The sequence below is a fragment of the Quercus robur genome, chromosome 1 (assembly GCF_932294415.1).
Source record: "Quercus robur chromosome 1, dhQueRobu3.1, whole genome shotgun sequence".
NCBI lineage: Eukaryota > Viridiplantae > Streptophyta > Magnoliopsida > Fagales > Fagaceae > Quercus > Quercus robur.
Window position 1 is genome coordinate 41242959 of NC_065534.1, and position 17744 is coordinate 41260702.

At 39.7% G+C, this 17744-nt stretch overlaps 1 protein-coding gene across 1 annotated transcript; it reads right to left on the bottom strand.

Moving 5' to 3' along the window:
- Positions 1–2423: 2423 nt before the first annotated feature.
- LOC126712147 (uncharacterized) lies at positions 2424–5119 on the bottom strand. Its single transcript, XM_050411361.1, has 5 exons — positions 5068–5119; positions 4705–4953; positions 3578–3859; positions 3200–3412; positions 2424–2821 (listed from the first exon to the last, which is right to left on the bottom strand). The coding sequence occupies exons 1-5, from the start codon at positions 5117–5119 to the stop codon at positions 2424–2426; spliced, it is 1194 nt and encodes a 397-aa protein (XP_050267318.1).
- Positions 5120–17744: the final 12625 nt, after the last annotated feature.

Consider the following 17744-nt stretch of genomic DNA (forward strand, 5'->3'; position numbering starts at 1 on the left):
TAGTTTTTAAAAAAGAAAAAGAAAAAGAAAATCCAAAAATTAAGAAATTTAAGCTGTTTAAATGGCCAAGACAAGAAGAATAGCATTGCATAGTTCAAACCGCAAAAATAAACACCCTCTTCACCATGAATTGTTGTCCAAATCCTCAAAAAACATGAGGTCACTAGAAAACTTCTCTTCTTCAACTCTTCCCCATGGCAGTGGCAATGTTGAACCTTCAAAATCATATTGCAGATCTGATTTTGTTGGTGGAGGATTGGAAGACTTTTCTTTCTCTCACTTCTTTGGTTGTCGTCGTTTCGTTTGTTACATTTAAACATATTTAAATTTTCAGTGGTTATCTATAATAAAACAAATTAGTGGTTAAGTTTACGGGTCTGAAACCCAGATTAAATTTATTTACTTTTCAGTTTTTAATTGGTATTTAGTTGTAAAATAATCTTGGAATTGGTCAAAGAAAACCCTTGTGATATTGTCGATGTAAATGTAGTACACCATACTAACCATATACCTTTCCTTAAAATAGGATAATGTCTTTATTTTGCCCAACCAGACAGCATAATCTATAGGAAATTGAGGAGCAAACATGATTGAGTTTCCGGTCACAATGCTAACAGCTCTATAAATGCTAGGTTCTCTAACTCCAAACAAGTAAGCAAAGTAACTCTCCTGCCTGCAACTTCAGGGATTTTAAGGATGGAGATGAGGAAAAATAGATTGAATATTAACTAACAAGGGAGAAGAAATCTACTTAGGGATTTTAGAACCTATTAGTTTCCCCAAATTTATCTCATGTGTAATTTTTTTTTTCTTGAACTGATGTGGTGGTACAGTTGACAGATGATGTGGTATGAAAAATAATTTTTTATTGTTCTACTTGACACATCAGTTTTTTCTATCCAAGTGATAACAGCAGGAACTAAATTGACACGACATTGAAAAGGTTAGGGACTAAAATGACACAATTGAAAGGTTAGGGACCAAATTGAAATATGATGTAATGAATAGGGACCAACTTAATTTGTAACTTACCATTATTTTTATTTTTTTAAGGTTTAAGAATCATTAAGAAAAAAATATAAATTTTCACTTTTTTTTTTTTTTTTTTTTATTTAACAGAATTTACTTGTGTTGAGCCAATTTGCATATTACTAATCATTCAAGGGACATTGCTAGATTTAATAGCTTATTAGGAATATTAAGATCAACCCCAATAGTTTTTTTTTTTGGGGGGTGGGGGGGGGGGGGGGAATGTCATTAATGCTTTAATATATGTTTGGTTTAACTTAGATCAAATGTACATTTATCAATCTGATTAAGATCTTTAAGTTTTAGCTTAAAATTGAATTAGATGCTCTCTATCAAGTGTCAAAATGGTTCTCAAGTGCTTGGCTAGTCAAAAAATGGAAGGAAGAAAGAACGGAATAATGGAAGAAATTGAGAGTTGGGATAGAGAGAAAGTGATAGTTACTTCGAGGGTAACTACCTCCAGAACAAAAGATTTAAGGAGAATAGACTTGATTAATTCCTCCATGCCTTTTATTGATCAATACAACAGTTTATATACCATACAATCCTTGCCAAGCACTCACTGACTAACTAACTGCCTTAACTACCTCCTCTACTGTAACAACTAACTATATAATTGTGCTAACTCTACTAGCATGCAATACAACACATAGTAACTCTGATAAGCATACAATGCAACACATGGTACTTTTGATATAGCTAGTATCCTAACATCACTTCCCCCCTTTAGAACATCTTGCCCACAAGATGAGGGAACTGCTGCTGAAGAAGAAACAAATCCTCCCAGGTAGCATCTTCTGTAGAACCCCCTTGCCATTGGATAAGATGTTGGGTAATATTTCTCCTTCGTAGCTTGTGAGATATAGTTTAAAGAATAGCTACTGGCTCAGGAGTAAGGATGCCCTGAGAATTAACTAAAGGTAAGAAAAGAATGGAAACATTGTGCTACCCCAACTTAACCTTTAAACAGGAGACATGAAACACTGGGAGGATTGAGGGAGATCCAACTTATAAGCCACCTCACCAATCCTCTTAAGATTTTGAAAAGGACCAAAGAATTGAGGAGAGAGCTTATGAGATGCTATGAAAGCCACTAACTGCTGCTTATAGGGTTGTAATCTAAGGTACACCCAATCACCAACATTTAAGACCCTCTTAGTCCTATGGAGATCATAGTACTAATTCATTTGAGCTTGTGCAGTCACCAAATTTTGCTTAAGCAATGCTAGAATATCCTGTCTAAACTGTAAAAGGGAATCCACAGCTGCTACCTGGGTAGTGCCAGGTATATAGTCCAACAAACGAGGGGGAGGAAAACCATACACAGCCTCATATGGAGTCAATTTGGTAGCTGAACAATAATTGGTGTTGAACCAAAATTCAGCTAAGTGCACCTAGTCTGACCACTCAGTAGGCCGATCAGTAGAAAATGATCTTAGATAATGCTTCGAACACTTATTCACCACCTCAGTTTGCCCATCAGTTTGGGGGTGATATGCTGAAGATATAGCTAGCTGAACACCTTGGAGTTTGAAAAACTCAGCCCATAATTTGACAGATACAATGGAAGCAGGCATGCTATGCAATTTTAGGACATTTTGAGCAAACAAAGCAGCTACCTTAGAAATAGAATAGGGATGGGATAAGCCAATGAAATGAACATATTTGGTAAGCCTGTCAATAACCACCATGACTGTATCCAACCTCTGTGATTTAGGTAACCCACTAACAAAATCCACACTAACTGCAAACCATGGCTTATCAAGAATTGGCAAAGGTTGTAACAACCTAGCTGGAATACAAGTCTCATGTTTCATCTGTTGGCAAACTCCACACTCCCTAATATGCTACTTCAAGTCTGATTTCATTCCCACTTAAAAGAAATCTTGTTTTAATCTATGGAAAGATTTAAGGAAGCCAAAGTGACCTCCTAAGGGACTGTCATGGACCTAGTGAAGAAACTTAGGCTTTAGATTGCAATTTGGACCCAAATAAATTCATCCCTTATACAAAATCAACCCATTATGCAAAGAAATGAATTTGGAGCATGTGGAACTAGATTGTAGTTGATGTAATAACTATTGCACCTCAATAGAAAGTTGATAACTAGCTTTGAGTTCCTTAATCTAGGAAGGGCATGGAAATGAAATCAAGAACAATGATGAAGAACCAGTGGAAGGGTCTAAAGATGGATCCTCAGAGACAAGTTCTGCTCTCCTATACAAGGCATCAGCTACCTTGTTCTTATAAACCTGTTTATACTCAACCACAAACAAATTGCCCAACAGTTTAATCAACCACTTCTGCTGAGTAGGAGTAGCAATTCTTCGCTCCAAAATGTACTTCAAACTCTGTTGATCAGTCTTTATAATGAAGGGTCTACCTAAAAGATAAGGTCTCCATTTATGAACTATAGTGACTAATGCTAAGAGTTCTTTCTCATAAGTAGACAGTTGCAAAGCCCTACCTTTGAGAAGTTGACTATGGAAAGCAATTGGTCTGTGATTTTACATCAAAATAGCCCCTAAGCTCGATTCTGATGCATCACACTCAATGGTGAATGGTTGATTAAAGTCAAGCAAAGCTAGAATAGGTGGTTGACTAACGACAGCTTTGAGTTGCTGGAAAGCCATCTCAGCATGAGTAGGCCACCCAAAGGAATTCTTCTTCAGCAGTGCAGTGAGTGGAGTAGCTATCTGACCATAATTTTGGATAAATTTCTTGTAATAACCAGTTAAACCCAAAAATATCTGTAAAGCTTTGACAAAAGTAGGGGATGTCCAAGCCATCATTGTTGCAGTCTTTTTAGGATCAGTGCTAACACCTTCACCTGAGATAATGTGACCAAGATATTCCACCTCTAAACTACCAAAGACACATTTCTAATCTCTTAGCATATAACTAATGTTACTACAACCGCTCCAATACAATTCTAAGATGTTGCAGATGAAGCTCCAATATAGAACTGAAAACCAAGATATCATCAAAGAAAACCAGCATAAATCTTCTCAAATAAGGCCTGAAAACATCATTCATTAGGGACTGGAAGGTAGATGGAGCATTAGTGAAACCAAATGGCATGACTAAAAACTCATAGTGACCATAATGTGTTCTAAAGGCTCTTATGGATACCTTCCTCCCTCATACGAATCTGGTGATAACCAAATCTTAAATCCAGCTTAGAAAAGATGGCAGAATAAGCTAACTCATACAGTAATTCATCAACCACTGGTATAGGAAACTTGTCCTTGATTGCAGCCTGGTTTAAAGCCCTATAGTTAATGCACATCCTCTAAAAGCCATCAGACTTCCTCACCAATGATACTGGAGAAGAAAATAGGCTTTAACTAGGCCTAATAGAACCAATTTCCAACAAATTAGAGACTATCTTCTCAATCTCAGTTTTTTGGAATTGAGGATACCTATAAGGCCTTTGACAGATTGGGGTAGTCCTTTCCTTCAAAAGAATTTTATGTTCATGATCTTTACAAGGACGGGGTGTATCAAATATTGAAGCAAATTTGGTCAATAGCTTCTCCATCAGAGGATCACATTGTTGCTGGGACGTAGTAATACTAGACCCCAAGGACATAATTTGTAGAAGAATACCCTTCCTAACAAGCTATTTAAAGAAATGATCACCATCCTGAAGAGTTAAATCAGTAGAATGCATACCAAACAATGTAACAAAGGTAAGAAGGTGCTGAAATTGCATAGACATAGCCAGAAAGTCCCACTGAATCATACCCAAAGTTCTAAGCCATTGAGTGCCTAAAACCAACTCATAATCCCCTAGTGGTAAAGCATTCAAGTCCACTAAAAAATTATGACCTTGCATAACAACCTTAACATTTGAACAAACACCCTTGGTCTTAATTGTAGCACCATTAGCCACTTTAACCTCAGATGAGACAGTAGGATCAACTGATAGTTGTAACATAAAATGTATGGCAGCATCTAAGAAATTATGAATGCTGCCAGTGTCAATTAAAATAACAATTCAATGACCATTTATTTTACCCTTAATTCTCATTGTACCTAGTGAAGGACTTCCAAAGAGAGCATAAAGGATAACTTCTGCTTCAGCCATTTTAGGTTCAGATTAACAATTTTAGAATGTAACAAGGGCATATCAGATTCATGAAACAAAGGCATATCAATTTCATCAAGCTCTACTAATTGGACATTAGAACTGGGTCCTTGAAATGGATAAAGCCTTTCTAACAAGAAGAGTTTAGCAAACTTATAGTGATGCCCAGGTTGAAACTTCTCATCATAGTTAAAGCAAAGGCCTTTCTTCCTTCTCTCTTCCATCTATGCTGATGACAACCTCTACAAGGGATGCTTAAACTTCGAGTCCATCTTGACATCAAGTCCTGGTCCAAGAATTAAAGGCCTAGATAATTCAAGTGAAGAATGCCTTTAAAACTTCCTACTGCTCATCAAGTACTCTTCTTGAATTTTAGCCAAACCAAAGGCTTCATTAAGATTCTTTGGATTAAGCATTTTCACAGGCAACCTCACCTCATTCTTAAGACCACTAAGAAAACAACTCAACTTGTGATTCTCAAACAAGCCCCTAAACCTATTTGATAAAGCTTCAAATTTCCCTTTATAATCCACAAAACCTTCCCAAGTGGCAAACACCCTTGTTTCATCACTGTCTTGAAACCACACTAGAGCATCTCCATCCATGTGGATAGAAGCCATTAACAGCGTCTCATTGAATGGGGTTTGGTAGAAATCAAAATATTGGTTGGCCTTGTATATCCAAGATGCAAGATCATCCCTTTTGAATCGAGGAAAATCCAGTCTCACACTCTTTGAGAGATTCGAAAGTGGTAGAGTAACAGCTTGTGATACTGGGGATTTTGGAGACCGAGATGGGGATTTTGGAGGCATAGATTGTTGTTGTTTCTTTTCTTTTTCTTTAGTGAGTTTTTGCAGAGCACTACTATTGGCATTCAACTAATGGGTATGAACATATAGTTGTTGAGAAATTTCTTGTAAAGAATGGGCATGGTGGTCAATGGTGGTTTTGAGATTGGAGATGGATTCATTGATGTAGGATGAAGAATGGGTTTCAGTCATGATGTAAGAAAGAGGGCTCTGATACCAATTGTTAAGTGCATGGCTAGTTAGAAAATGGAAGGAAGAAAGAATGGAATTATGGAAGAAAATGAGAGTTGGGATAGAGAGAAAGTAACAGTTACTTCGAGGGTAACTACCTCCAGAACAAGAGATTTAGGGAGAAAAGAGAGAATAGACTTGATTAATTCCTTCATGCCTCTTATTGATCAATACAGCAGTTTATATACCATACAATCCTTGGCAAGCACTCACTGCCCAAGCTAACTGACTAACTTCCTTAATTGCCTCCAATATTGTAATAACTTACTATATAATTGTGCTAACTATACAAGCATGCAATACAACACATAGTAACTCTGATACAGACTAGCATACAATACAACACTGGTACTTTTGATACAGCTAGTATCCTAATAATGATCTTTCTTAACAGAAAAAAAAAAAAAAAAAAAAAAGTATCAAAATGGTGAAATAATTTTATTTATTTGAGATTAAAATTCTACTCTATCCTAATCCATGTGTATATATGTGTGAAGTTTCCTCCTGAAAACTTGAACGCCAACCTTTACGCACAATTTTTTTCTACATTTGTTTTATATGTAGCAAAAAATAGTACTAAATAGACTATTAATGTAAACTTTAACAAAAAAAAAAATCTTTTGTGGCACTAGTGTAAATTTGTTTTCCCCCCTCTCTTCTTTATTTTGCTTCCTCATTTCTTTTTATCTCTAGCCCACCATGAAAAGACCTACCATAGCCGAGAAGTTCCTTAATGGAACTCTCCCAACACAATTGCACACATACACACTAAGTGAAATAGCACCCAAACTCTATTTTTAATGTCCCAAAATCTGCCCATACCACCATTAAGCCTGATAATAGGATGTCAAATCAAGGTTCTTTTGGTTAACTGGATATGGGTTAGTGCCCATGATTTGGTTCCATCACTTCCATGAGATGGGGTTTGGGTTGGGTAGGTCTGGCCCAAGGCCTCCTAAGGTTTCCATTACAAAAAATTTCTACCCTTTATAAAAGAAGGCCCCATCCCGATAATAAAATGCCCAAAATTTTATAATATTTTTTAAATGGTTGTGCATTTTTTTTTAATTTTTTTGCCATGAGTGGTGCTATACTATTACTATAAGCTTCCAAACTGACGTGTTATCAAGCACAAAAAAATTAATTAAATATACATTAATTAGGTTGTTGAAGTTCATCAATCATAGTTTTTGTCATATCAATTTGTGAACATCTTATAATAAAACTTGTAGTAACTTTAGCGTTTTCTTTTTTTTAATCACTAACAAGGCCTCCAAAATACAAGATCAATAGAAATCTAACCCAATTGAAACCTAAACGGTTTGAAAAAAATATTGTAAATGTGTTAGATCATTGATGATAATTAATATCTTCTAATTGTTTGGGACTTTAATTTTTGTAAACCAATATCCTCCATGATAAATCATCAACATTACTCACTTGATCTCCCCCCCCCCCCCCCAACACACACACACACACACACACACACACACACACACACACCAAAAAATCTCTATCTCTCTCTTTACACCAAGATATAAATTGAAAAATTAGATTACAACTTTACTTATTCAAGATAAAGTAACTCTCATTTAAAAAAAAAAAAAAATCATTTCTTTTTGTTCAATTTTATGCTTCAACTATGATATTCAATTCTCTATATTATAAAATTAATCTTAGTTTAGTTAAAGTTATTTATCAAACTGTGTATTTAATGCATCAAAATAACCTTGTTTTGATTAGTATTAAATAAATTTATTTGATTAATACTAACATATAAAATTTTTCACTTTAGGCCCCAAATTATATTGAATTGGCCTTGGGGTTGGGCAAAGCGGGTTGAGAATTTCCTAAGGTTGGTGACTTGGCAATGATAACGACATTAGTGCTTTTATGTATTTTTTTTTGCAATCACACATGGCAATTAAGTTGTTGGGGATAAAGTTTGCAAAAATTACTACTAATTCTACTATAAAATATTTACAAATTGATGTGATCATAAATATAATTAGTTGATTTCAACAACATAAAATATGAATGTTTGAATTACTTTTTCCCCATCAGTTTGTATAGCTTATTTGGTAAATTTTGTATGTTTCAAAGTATCACTTTTTGGGATTTTTTTTTTTTTTTTTTTGGTAATAATTGGGATTCCTTTGCTGAACAAACATGAGATCTCAACAATTGAGTAGGGTTTGAATTAAATAATATAATATCATTTTATGACTTCTATGAGATACTCTTTGCTTCTTTGTTTTATTTTCGGTGAATGGTTTGTTTTTGAAATATTGGGAAGTGTTGCCCCATTATTCCCCAGTGCAATACATATGTACTTCCTAAGTTAACTTTTTTTATCAATCTTTATATAATTTTTTTTTATTATTAATTTTAAATTTTAAATGATGTTAATTAATTGATTTATATTTTTAATATTTAGTGGGGAAAAAAACTGTGGATTAACCTAAACCCTTGCCAACTTAGTATGAGTCTAAAAAATAATGAAAAGGTTAGACATAGGTTATTTTTACCCAAACCCCATCATAACTCAAACTTTTTTTTTTTTGAGAATGCATCATAACTTAAACTTGATTGAGTCAAACTTGATCTCAATCTATTGCCAATTGTAGTTAGTACTTTACGCAACTGGTTATTTGGTTATTTTTGACATTATAGTAATTAATTGGCCATTTGAGATACCAAAAATGTTGTGGGTTCTGTTAACTTAATTAGCAAAATCTATTGTCACTTAATAAGATATTTAGGCTTTGAACCTCATCTACGCCAAAATATTTATTGGATTTCGACCTAATAATAAAAAACAATCATTATGGAGTGGATACCACTATTATACTTGTCAGGGTTATTTTTGTGACGTGGGTGGAAGCACCAAAATGAGTCCAACTTTCCCCTTAGGTTCCTTGTATATGATTGTGTTTAGAGAGTCAATCTAAAATTCCAAAAATTGATAAATAAGAGGCTATTGGTGATGTGGGAAGGAGGAACCAAAATGCTAAATAACTCAAAGTATAAAAAAAAAAAGGGAAATTATATTTTACCACCCTAAACTATACCTTATGTTACACTTTGCATCCTAAACTTTTCGAATGCACGTTTTGCAGCCTAAACTATGACTCCTGTTATACTTTGCACCCTGCCATTAAGTTTGCTGTTAACTTGGATAAAAATTCAAAGTTTAAGGTGCAAAGTGTAATAAGGAGTATAGTTTAGGGTGGTAAACTGTATATTATCTTTGTTTTTAAAGCATTGAGAAGATGGGTAATTAGGTCTTTTCACGTGGTATCATATTTTTCCATTCAAGTTTGATGGTGTCACAAATAATCCAAGTCCATAACTCGTCCATATGTCTCGTCCAACGAAAGAAGCTACAATAGGTGGAGAAAATTGCAAGCGTACTGGCGAACCTCGTCCATATATGGACGAGCAATACCTCGTGAAATCTACTCATCATTTATGAACGACAAGCCTTCCAAGATGATCTCGTCCATCTTTCACTAAAAGTGGACGAGCTCATCATGGAGGTCTCGTCCATCCTTACTATGGATGGACGAGTTCATCGGCCCGTCCGACCTAGGTAACTTCCACAGCGGTTATGGAAGTTACTCCCAATTCTCCGGACTCCTCGACGTTGGGAACGGTTACTAAACAAATAACCGTTCCACACACACACTATATAAGGCTTCTTCGATGAAGGGTAAGGGGAGAGACATTTTTTTACTTTTGAGAGAATACTTCTTCGTTACAGAGAGTTCAAAGTAACTAACTTGATCATCGGAGGATTTTTGGCCGGTCCCCACCGGTCCCCTCTGATTCTGTGTCCTTTGTATTACAGGAGATAGCCCAAAGATCAACGTTCGAGTCTTGTCAACCCACTGATATCAAAGGAATCATCAGTTGGCGCCGTCTGTGGGAAGGAAATTGTTTCACAGTTTACTTCTCCGTGACAAAGGGTTGATGGTTCAGACTAGATCAAGGGCTACTAGCCCAGGCCATCAGGGAAGCAGCAACCCGCATCGTGATCGCCAATCTGCACCGGTCATGTAGTCATCTGCCCAACATGCACAATCTATGGCAGATGCTATGGCGGAGTTGACTCGCCAAAACCAAGAATTACGAATGGAGATTAATATGAGGAGGCAAACACATGAAGAACGTGAAGGTGGACAAACACAGAGTCATGGCGGAAGAGAAAATACCGAAGTTGGAAGTCAGTTTAGAGGCACCACTTCACGAACGGTACCACACTTGAAGGAAGAAATGGACCAAATGAAGAGAGTTATGGAGGAAATGAAGGAAAATATGGAAAGGGTGAATCCGATAGAAGATTTGGTTCACAGAACTGATTCTCCCTTTACGGCTTCCATCAACGGTCACCCCTTACCGTCAAAGTTCAAGTTGCCTTCTCTGGATTCATATGATGGAACACGTGACCCGTTTGATCACATAGCCACCTTCAAGACCACCATGCATCTTCAAGGGGTGCCTGATGAGATAATGTGCAGAGCCTTCCCTACCACCCTTAAGGGTTCAGCGCGAGTTTGGTTTAGCAAAATACCTCCAAATTCGGTGAGTTCTTTTGAAGAGTTGAGTAAGTTATTTGTTAACAATTTCATTGGAGGACAAAGGCACAAGCGTTCCTCGTCCAGTTTGTTGACAATAGAGCAGGGAGAGAACGAGAGCCTTCGGTCATTTATCACCCGTTTTAACAGAGAAGCTCTCAGTGTGGATGAAGCAGATGATAAGCTTCTACTGGCAGCCTTCCACAACGGGGTGAATTCAGATCTGTTTATACACAAGCTCTATGAAAAAGAGCCCCAGTCCATGGCCGAACTCGTCCATTCGGCTCAGAATTTTATGAATGCAGAAGATGCAATCATTGCTAAGAAGAGGAAGAGGTCCGAGAGAATGGACGCAAATCCCAGTCGTCAGCACGAGCAAGGTACTCGTCCAAAGAAGGGACGGACGGAGGAAAGGAGAGATCGAGAAAGTAAGAAGCCAGGCCCTCCAGTACGGAACCAGCAGTATACCCCTTTAAACGCCCCACTTGAGCAAGTCCTTATGCAAATCAAGGATGATCCTTCCCTGAAGTGGCCGGAGAAAATGAAGGGTGATCCCAACAAGTGCAACAGGAACAAGTATTGTCGCTTCCATAGGAATCATGGTCATGACACGGACGAGTGTTTTGACTTGAAGCAACAAATTGAAAATCTCATAAGGCATGGGAAGTTGAGGGGTTTCCTTGGACGAGACCAGAGGGACGAGAAACAGAAGGGAAAGATGGAAGATTCATCGCGACCACCACTCGGGGAGATAAGAGTCATCATCGGGGGAAGTTCAACTGGTCAGTCGTCCAAGTCCAAGAAAGCATACTTGAAGGTAGTACAGAGCGTCCAGCTTTCTGGACGATCACCGAAAGCAAGATCTACGGACGAGCGGGCAATCACTTTCACGGACGAGGATGCTGACAGAATTCATCACCCTCATGATGATGCCCTCGTCATCTCTTTACTAATTGCAAACTACACAACCAGAAGAGTGCTTGTGGACAATGGAAGCTCAGCAGACATTTTATATTATCCAGCTTTTCAGCAGATGAGATTAGGACGAGACCAGCTCCGTCCAGTGAACTCCCCCCTAGTAGGTTTTGGTGGGATGAATGTGCAACCAGTGGGTACCATTTCCTTATCCGTGGTAGTGGGGGCATATCCGCGACAAATTACCAAGGATGTGAACTTCCTTGTGGTAGATTGTCCATCCTCTTACAATGCCATCATTGGGAGACCAAATTTGAATAGTTGGAAAGCTGTTACCTCCACTTACCACTTATCAGTCAAGTTTCCAACAGAACACGGGGTAGGACAGGTACAAGGTGACCAACTGGCAGCAAGAGAATGTTACTTGGCCATGCTAGCCATGGATGAACAAGTTCAAGCAATGAATATTGAAGAAAAGAAGGTTGTAGCAGAGCCTACTGAAGCCTTGGAAGATATTTCCTTGGATGAAGATAACTCTGAGAGGTGTACCAGGGTTGGAGCAGATTTAGAAGAGAAGATTAAAAAGGGCCTCGTCCAATTTTTGAAGAAAAACATCGATGTGTTTGCGTGGAGTCACGAGGATATGCCGGGTATAGACCCTAGTGTCATTACCCACCGTTTGAATGTATGTCCTTCCTCCAAGCCTGTGAGGCAAAAGAAGAGGGTGTTTGCCCCTGAGAGAGATAATGCAATCAAGGACGAGGTCCAAAAGCTGATGGTAGCAGAGTTCATTCGGGAAGTGTACTACCCGGATTGGTTGGCCAATGTAGTAATGGTCAAAAAAGCGAATGGCAAGTGGAGAATGTGCGTGGACTTCACTGATCTGAACAAGGCTTGCCCCAAGGACAGCTATCCGTTACCGCGCATTGACCAGTTAGTAGACTCAACTGCAGGCCACAAATTGCTTAGCTTCATGGATACCTTTTCAGGATACAATCAGATAAGAATGGACGAGGCTGATCAAGAGAAGACATCTTTTGTCACCAGTCAAGGCTTATTCTGTTATAAGGTGATGCCGTTTGGTTTAAAGAATGCAGGGGCGACATATCAGAGGTTGGTCAACCACATGTTTCGTCCGCAGATTGGGCGGAATGTGGAAGTCTATGTAGATGACATGTTGGTGAAAAGTCAGGATGAAGGAAGACATCTAGACGACCTGCAGGAGACATTTGAGACATTGAGGCAGTATCACATGAAGCTGAATCCTAGCAAATGTGCCTTTGGGGTATCATCAGGGAAATTCCTTGGCTTTATGGTATCCCACAGGGGAATTGAAGCGAATCCAGATAAAATTCAAGCAATATTGGACATGAAGCCACCGCAAAATACCAAGGAAATCCAATCCCTCACTGGACGAGTCGCTGCGCTTAACAGGTTTGTCTCTAAAGCTACTGATAAATGTTTGCCATTTTTTAAGGTTCTCAAAAAAGCATTCGAATGGACCAACGAGAGTCAGAGAGCTTTCGAAGATTTGAAGGTATACCTTACCATGGCACCGCTGCTGAGTCCATCAGTGGAAGGAGAGGAATTATATTTGTATCTAGCAGTAACCCCACATGCCGTGAGCTCAGCATTGATAAGAGAGGAAGATAAAGTCCAAAGACCTGTGTACTATACAAGCAAGGCATTGAAAGGAGCGGAAGGACGGTATCCACAAATGGAGAAGTTGGCCTTCGCACTAATCACAGCTTCAAGGAAGCTGAGGCATTATTTCCAAGCACATGTCATTAATGTTATGACAGATCATCCTCTCAAAAAGGCAATGAATAGACTGGAAGCTGCAGGACGATTAATCCAGTGGGCTGTGGAGCTAAGTGAGTTCGATATCAAGTATCAACCAAGGCATGCCATAAAAGCTCAAGCCCTAGCAGATTTTATTGCAGAGTTTACCCCAAGTCATAATGAGGCAGAGGACAGTAAGAGATGGATCGTCCACGTGGATGGTTCGTCTACACGGCATGCAGGAGGAATTGGTGTGGTCCTGCAGTCCCCAAAAGGAGATAAACTGAAACATAAAGTCCGTCTACAGTACCAAGCGACAAACAATGAAGTCGAATATGAAGCCCTCCTCAAAGGGCTAGAATTGGCGAAGTCCGTGGAAGCCAAGTCCATATGTGTCATGGGGGATTCCCAACTGATCATGGGGCAAGTGAATGGGACGTATGAAGTGAAGGAAGAACGAATGAAGAAATACCTTAGTAGGGTGATGCGCCTTGTGAAAAGGTTTGAAAAAGCTGACTTCGTTCAAATCCCCAGGGAGGAGAACGTGGAAGCTGATACTATAGCAAAAGAGGCCTCAGCAGATGAATCATTAGAGAAGTCAGATGAAGTTCAATATATGCCAAGTATAGATGCCCAGGAAGTACAGCAGGTGGATAACAGAGAAAATTGGATGACTCCCATTATATCATACTTGAAAGATGGACGACTACCAGAAGAAAAGGACGAGGCCAGAAAGGTGAGGGTGAGATCAGCTAGATACGTCCTTATGAATGAAGTGCTATACAAGAGAGGTTTCTCTCAACCTTACCTTAGATGCCTAGCTCCGGACGAAGCGAACTACGTGCTGAGAGAAATTCACGAAGGGGCATGTGGCAATCACTCAGGAGCCAGATCACTTGTCCACAAGGTCGTCCGTGCAGGATATTACTGGCCGAACATGCAAGCTGATGCAAAAGTATACGTTAAAGTCTGCAACCAGTGCCAGCGATTTAGCAACGTCCCCAGGCAACCATCGGAATACCTCACCCCAATGGTGGCACCGTGGCCCTTCGCACAATGGGGATTGGACATTTTGGGTCCCTTCCCTTTGGGAGTAAGGCAGATGAAGTTTTTAGTGGTGGGCATCGATTACTTCACCAAATGGGTGGAGGCAGAACCGTTGGCAAATATCACACAACAGAATGTGAAAAACTTCGTGTGGAAGAACATTGTCTGCAGATTTGGAGTGCCGAAGGTATTGGTGTCTGACAACGGACGACAATTTGACAATGCACTCTTCAAGGACTTTTGCTTACACTTTGGAATTCAGAACCATTACTCCTCGCCTGCACACCCCCAAGCCAACGGCCAGGCTGAAGTTGCAAACCGATCCTTGTTGAAAATCATCAAGACTCGGCTTGAGGGGGCAAAGGGAGTATGGCCGGATGAATTACCAGGAGTTTTATGGGCATACAGGACTACAGTGAGGACCCCTACAGGGGAGACTCCTTTCAAGCTAGCCTATGGAAGTGATGCAGTCATACCTGCAGAAGTACATATGGCTAATCACAGGGTGATGATGTATCAAGACAAGGATAATGAGGATCAGCTTCGTCTGAACCTCGATCTAATAGACGAGGTAAGGACAAGCGCAGAACACAGGGCAGCAAAGTATAAGAACCTCATGGCTAGGCAGTATGATGCGATGGTGAAGCCAAGGCGTTTCAACATAGGAGATCTCGTCCTGAGAAAGGTCTCTTTGTCAACCAAGAACCCAGCACATGGGAAGTTGGGCCCAAACTGGGAAGGACCCTATAGAGTTATCAACTGTAAAAGGCAAGGATCCTACTACCTGGAGACCCTGGACGGGAGAAAGTTGGAACATCCTTGGAATGTGGAGCACCTGAAGAGGTACTACCAGTAAGAGTGAACCCATGGACGAGACTGGGTCTTATCTGTCTACTAACGTACTACTATGTATGATGCTGTTTGTGTTTGATACTACTATGTTTGGTGTTGCTTGTGTGTGGAGTTTAAAACTACGATTTTATTACTTATTATAGTTGTGTTATGGACGAAGTCATGAAGTATGTATTTATTAAATAAAAAGGCATCAGTGTGCATATGCCTTGTCTGTAAACAATATTTATGTTATGTACAAAATGTTTGTGTGAATTCTCCATGATATTGTCGTCCAAGTCAATCCTCAAGAGGGTTGAAAAATCCAAGACGAACAAAATCTCTGGACGCAGAGATTTAACGTCCAAATTTTCTTGAATAAAGCAAGGAAAAACCATGTCCATACTCGTCCAACTCATGGACGAGGCGGAGCCAACTGAAACAATCCAAACTCTGGACAAGAGAAAAAGTTGGCAAAATAAGTAAGATGGTAAGTAAAATTAGTTTGCAAGTCCTAAGACGAATCAAGCTAATTAAAAATACTACCTGCTAAGACGAGTTAGACTACATAAAAAATATGTATTCTCGACATGGACGAGCTAAAGCTGGAGTTAAAATAGCTTAGCAGCATTCGTCCATGCAAAGAAAATGAAATCACTTGTCCATGCAAAGAAAATAAAACTTCATTCAAAGGGTGGACATCCAACGTCCAAAAACCCTTGATCAGTTTGAAAAGCAGAAATAGTATACTTAAAAAACCTGTCCTAAAACCATGGACGAGTACAATGTATTCTTGTTACATAAAAGGTCCAAAAACAAAGGACCAAATATAAAACCAAAAAAAAAGAAAGAAAGCCACTAAGGTTGAAAGTCTCGTCCTAAGAAGGGGGAGAATTCACAACTGGTGCGTCCTGAGGCTGGGTACTAGCATCGTCTTCCACGTTGACGTCATCAGAGCCAGTCTGGAGAAGAGAGCTTGTGGCAGCAGCAAGGTTAAGCTTGATTGCGCTAAAGTCAACTTCAGGGAAGTTCTCAATAGCGTCCATTCTGAAATCTTCAAAATCGGCTGCATAATTGCGATCCAAAGTGTCAGTATATGCTTTGGACGACTTGAACTCAGCCACAGCGTCCTCTTTTGCCTTGGAGAGACGAGCATTCAATTCATCGTTTATCTTCTGCAAATGATCAATGCGCGTATCCTTCTCCACTGCATCCGTCCTTAGCTCCTCAATCAGCTTGTTACGTTCCTTGATCTCGTCCTTGGCTTTTTCAGCAACCCCAGCCCACTTTTTACAGTCAGCGTTCACCTGCTGAATCCTCGTCTCCAACAAGATTCTCGTCTTGTCCAGCTCTGTTGCCTGTCTGGACGCTGCTATAAACTTTGACATGGCCTATGAAGAGACAAAGCAACATAGAATGATTAAATGAGGAAAAGTTGCTAACTGAACAAAGACGAGAGATACTGACATACCTTGAAGAGGTCATGGACGCCTGAATGCTCAAATTCCTTCAAGCCCATGTTATAGCACATGTTTATATCCCCGTCCTGGACGGCTATCTGAAAACGTTCCCAAGCCAAGTCTTCGTTCTCAATGATGTTCGTAGAAGGCTGGGACGAGCCAGGCGTAGTAGACTTGACCAAAGGAGTTCTGGGCGGAGTCTTGGACGGAGTGGATTCAACAGGGGTGGACGAGTCCACATCGACTATCTGGACGGCAGGCTGAGACTGAGGAGGTTTGGACTTGACCACCTTGGACGAACCTTGTTTAACCCTTTTGTCTCTACGACTGGGGAGCCCTTCCAGGTCAATATTCTTTGGCAAGAATTTTCTTTTGTCCCCAGCCGTTGGACGTGTCTGACCCTCAGGACGATCCTGGGCCATACCCTCAGGACGTTTCCCCTCTCCTGCAATTTCTTTCCCTCTGTTCTCTTTCATTGTTGACATTCCTAAGACGAAATGAATAAATTAGGAAATGTATACAAAAAAGAAAAGGGAAAGGAAGTTTAGCTAAAACTTACTTTTTTGCACGGTAACTTCGTGGGCTATAGCTTCGTCTGAAGGCTCGGGACCTAAACCCCACTTTGCTAGACGTCTAAGCGTGACAAGAGAATGGAAGCTCCTGTCTGTGTGTAGACGAGCCCTGTGGACGCGGTCACGGTGAAATTTGCTCAAGGATGGACGTTTGGCAGCTACAACACAATGAACAAACAAAGGTTAGGAATTGTAAATCTACCAAATAGAAGTAAGAATAAAAATAACAGGGGGAAGGGACATACCTTCTGGACGAAGGTTCCCTAGGTCCCCAGTGTAAGGGGGAAAGGGATCCCTGCCAACGTCCACAGGGTTCCCTGCCCAGAAGCCTGAAACAAAAATGAACTCCGTCTTCCACTTCCTATCAGACGAAGCTAGGGACTTAATCAACCTACAATCGT